Source organism: Corylus avellana, chromosome ca6, assembly GCF_901000735.1.
Source record: "Corylus avellana chromosome ca6, CavTom2PMs-1.0".
Lineage (NCBI taxonomy): Eukaryota > Viridiplantae > Streptophyta > Magnoliopsida > Fagales > Betulaceae > Corylus > Corylus avellana.
The window spans coordinates 29,476,231-29,480,434 of record NC_081546.1 but is presented as its reverse complement, the minus strand read 5'-3'; the positions used below and the strand labels follow the sequence as shown (position 1 = coordinate 29,480,434).

The window sequence follows — 4,204 nt, the reverse complement described above, 5'->3', positions numbered from 1 at the left end:
AACATAATTGAGCCCAAATTTATTAACCTAAAGTTTTGGGTTAAATGATGTCTTAATATATTATATTATGGTCTTATTAAAAAAACTCCCTAAAAAATAAATCTTCCCAACATGAAGAAAATTTGACCCCATATATCCTTCAAGTAAAATCTGCTCCATTATGTGTCTCCACCTCTTCCTGATCCACAATTCCCAATTTCACTACTGATGATAAGGTCCGTGTGAATTTGCGGTTTCAAACGGGCAAGATTTTAAAACATAGTATTCGAAAACACAAATTTTCAAAAACGTAATTTTTTTTTTTTTTGACATGTCCGCACAAGAGGGGGGAGGGGGATTCGAACTAGTGACCTCCACTTCATTAGACGTGGTCCCAGCTGATTGATCTACATCTTTGGACTCAAAAATGTATTTAAGTGTTTGGTAAAATATCGATTTGACCTTTAAAATCGTGATTTAAAGTCTAGTCTTCAAAATCGCATGCTTCTAAGTAAAGTAACTTTTTTTTCTTTTTTTTTTTTCTTTCTAAAAGTCACAATTTTTTTAATAACGCATTATCAAATGATACACTATCTATAATTTTGTTCAAAATTACACTTCTAACCTGTGAAATTGTATAATCAAACAGACTGTTAATCCAAAATATCATAAAGATCAAAGACTAAGATGGGGTTGATCCTTATGTATTAGTGGCAGATGATGACTTTCCACTATCAGAAAATGACATTTAGACTTAATTTAATACTGCATAATAGACATACTTTTTATATCACTAACAATAATGCAGCTCTCTAATACGATAATTGATATGAAAATGTTAGGAGGCTGCAAAAACCTTAATGGAGTTGGATGATTATCACCAGCAAATTGATTCAGAAGAAAGTCTGCTATAATAATTGCTACTTTCCAGTTCATGATATTCAGAAAACCATGCCCATAATTGTTTCTCATTTTCAATGGCCCACTGTCAGGCAATAGTGGTGCATTATTTTGAACTTGAGTTTTCAATGTGGGACAAATGAATAGACCGAAAGTAATCTTTGAGGCAATCAGGACCACTTGCTTCTACAAAGAATCAGTATAAGTCTTGTACAGCAAGTATATGTTCTTGTCTATTATCATGCAATATTTGAGGATAGAAAGAACACCATCTGTTTATCTCTGACATCATTCCCTGCATGTGGTACTATCTATTAGAGCTCAAATCTTATAGAGTTAAGTTTCATTGGACTAGAAAAAAGCCTGATAATTTTTGATATGACTCGCAAATTTAATATGAATCAAACTTGAAATTAGTGGGTTAGGATTGAAGAATTCGACTTGAAATTTCTGACATGAATCATGAATTTGATACAAATCCAATAAGAAATTGGCTAGTTATGGTCGAGGGAATTAAATAAGTTGGCTTATGGTTAACTAACATATATAATTTTATGCCCATACTTCAACAGACTCGAACCCGACACGCGACCACAAGTTGCAAAACTCAAAACACAAAACATCAAGTTGGAAAAGCAATAGCTTCATGCAAACATTTCCCAGATTGTAACCCAAAATTATAGCCTATAATTAACCAATAAGTTTCAATATACACAAACTAAAACGAGGGTAATATAAGATTTACCAAATATATATCTATCCAAATTTCTCTTTAGACAAAAACATGACGCATCAGCAAGAAAAGAGAATTACTGGGAGATAATCCCCATTCTGCAGCAAGGGCAATGGACATTGTTCTCTAGCCATGGCACCAAACACCTCACATGGAACCGGTGTGCACAGGGCAGGTGCACCAGGGTCTCACCGGCCTTGAACTGTTCCAGGCAAACGGCGCACTCATCTTGGTCCGACGCCTTCCAGCTCAACTTGCTCCAGCTGAACCTTCTTGAGCCACCCTTCTTAGACCCAAACACCTCTGTGTGCAACTCCCCTAGCACCGCAGATCTGCCCTTCACACACGTCAACCTCTCTTTGCTGTTTCCCAATATATATATATATCAAATTATAAGAGAAACACAAAACAAAATAAACATTAAAATAAGTTACCACGGGGGTTGAGGATTCTCAAAGAGCAATATTGTCATATATTAACCTTGCAGTAAAAAACAGCATTAATCACCGACTGATTATTACTGTCACATCATCTCAATTGTATAACAATCAATATAACAATCTACTAAATAGTATTTTTTGTTATGAAATCAATTTCGCGCCCAACTCATAATACATGTACCTTTTAGCTGCTGGTTTTCTTTGTGTTTTCAACCTTTCATCTAGTCTTTCCTTGGCTTCTCTGGCTACCACTTCAAGCTTCTCATTCTGGTCTACCTGGTTTAATAAACTTCTTTGCTGTTTTTGTTTTCAATGATATTAGTTATATATATTATGGTTTTCACCAAAAAAAGAAAGAAATTTTGAGAGATAAAGAGAGAGACAGATCATGTATGTACCTGAGAAGAGGCAGAGGTATGATGGGATTCATGGTTGCTTGTGTATAAGCAGAAAGACAACCGCCTTGTACCACCATGCGCAGCCATGTTTGGTGAATCCGAGGAAGCTCCACTCTGATGGAAACGTCTCCTTCGAGCACATTCCACTCCAGGAAGCATTCCAGCCATTGTAGCTAGCAACCCAAAGAATTCAAAAGAGAAAACAAGGAAAAAAAAACAAAACAGGACTTTTTTGGTAGATTAAATTCATCATCTTTTATTTTGATACATATTTAATTTTGTGCCTCCTTCTCACGCTGGCTGAAGCAAACAAGAAACAGTACCCACATGATGAAGATCAAGAAAAGATACCTTAAAGAACTGTTTTGATTGAAAAAAAAAAATTATACTTTATGTACAAGTAGGAAGAGAAAACAAACAGTTACAGTAGTGCAGATCATTGAAAGATGTTGGCAGACAAAAAAGGGCCCATCCCTTTATCATTTTCAGCCCCCTTTCTCTCTCTCTCTCTCTGCAATATGGTTCATTTTTGGGTGGGGTTGGGTTAAAAAGTGAGAAAATTAATATGGGAATCGAAAGAGGAAGAGGGCTACAGCCTAGAGGGGATTAGGGAAGCTAGCTAACCAAGCCAACCAACCACCAACCGAGTACTAACGAACAAGGGTGAGCCACGTGGCCCTGCTCCTCGTCTTCATGTCTACATGTTTTCGACGTTTTTGTTTGGTTGTTTTAGCATGATTTATTTGATGTTTTGCTTGTGATGGATACAACTCATTACCTCTATTATTTGCGATCTGAGTAATTCTATTTATCATCCTTTTATCTTTAAAGTTTATGGCGGCATGAAAATTACGTTACATAGCTAAGCTTCGAAGAGGAGGATGGAAGTGATGTATAGCATTACCCATTGCTATTTAGAATTCTAAATCACATATATTCCTCGGCCTCGTGGACTTAACTTTAAAGGACAATCTTTCTCTGTGTACAGCGGGATAAAATTCTTTTAATCTAAATTGACATATATGTTTTTAAAGTATGTGATTTATACGTGGCTTTTTGTATAGGATTAATAAATTATATGTGAATGACAAGCTCTAAATTAAAACATATGTCGATTTAATAAATTAGTTTGATTAGAATGAATGCAACCAAACCGTAAGATTGAACAGATCAAGATTCCCTAATTCTAAAATTTTGTGATCCGGGTCCTTTTTTTGCATTGAACGACTTGGAAAATACTACTTACTAAAAATAGATGGCATGTTACCAAGGTAGCCGGACAAAATTTCATCCCAAAAAGCTTCTTCTTTACTTTTGAAGAGACATTTATTTTTTAGAAAACCAAAAAATAGTTTGACTCAAAGCTTTTCTACATAATAAATCGCAAGAATCTAATGAAAATATACTTAATTTTCATAGGTAACATGCCACATTTTTAATATGTAGCATTTTTCAAACCGTTTGATGCAAGAAATGGCCTAAATTTAGGTAATTTAAAAATCTATAATTTCTTTGAAATTATAGGATATCATTACCCAAGAGGAGCATTATACTCTTATTCTTTATTATTTTCTTTTTTGGGGGGAGGGGAGTGTGGTTATATATATATTGACAGAGACAAAGATAAAAATATTATTTAGGGGGGGAATTGGGGTTGGATTGGAATTTTTTGTTAAGGTACTACTAAGAAAAAAAAATTCTAATTTTTTTGTTATTTTCCCAAAATTTTGGAGATAAAAAGATAAAATAACCCC

General features: G+C 34.6%; 1 protein-coding gene across 1 annotated transcript; it reads right to left on the bottom strand.

Annotated features, from left to right (window-relative positions):
* Positions 1–1,541: 1,541 nt before the first annotated feature.
* Positions 1,542–2,987, bottom strand: LOC132184843 (probable E3 ubiquitin-protein ligase RHY1A). The gene is made up of 4 exons (XM_059598621.1): positions 2,870–2,987; positions 2,451–2,623; positions 2,234–2,349; positions 1,542–1,974 (listed from the first exon to the last, which is right to left on the bottom strand). The coding sequence occupies exons 1-4, from the start codon at positions 2,931–2,933 to the stop codon at positions 1,689–1,691; spliced, it is 639 nt and encodes a 212-aa protein (XP_059454604.1). The 5' UTR covers positions 2,934–2,987; the 3' UTR covers positions 1,542–1,688.
* Between the last annotated feature and the right edge of the window lie 1,217 nt (positions 2,988–4,204).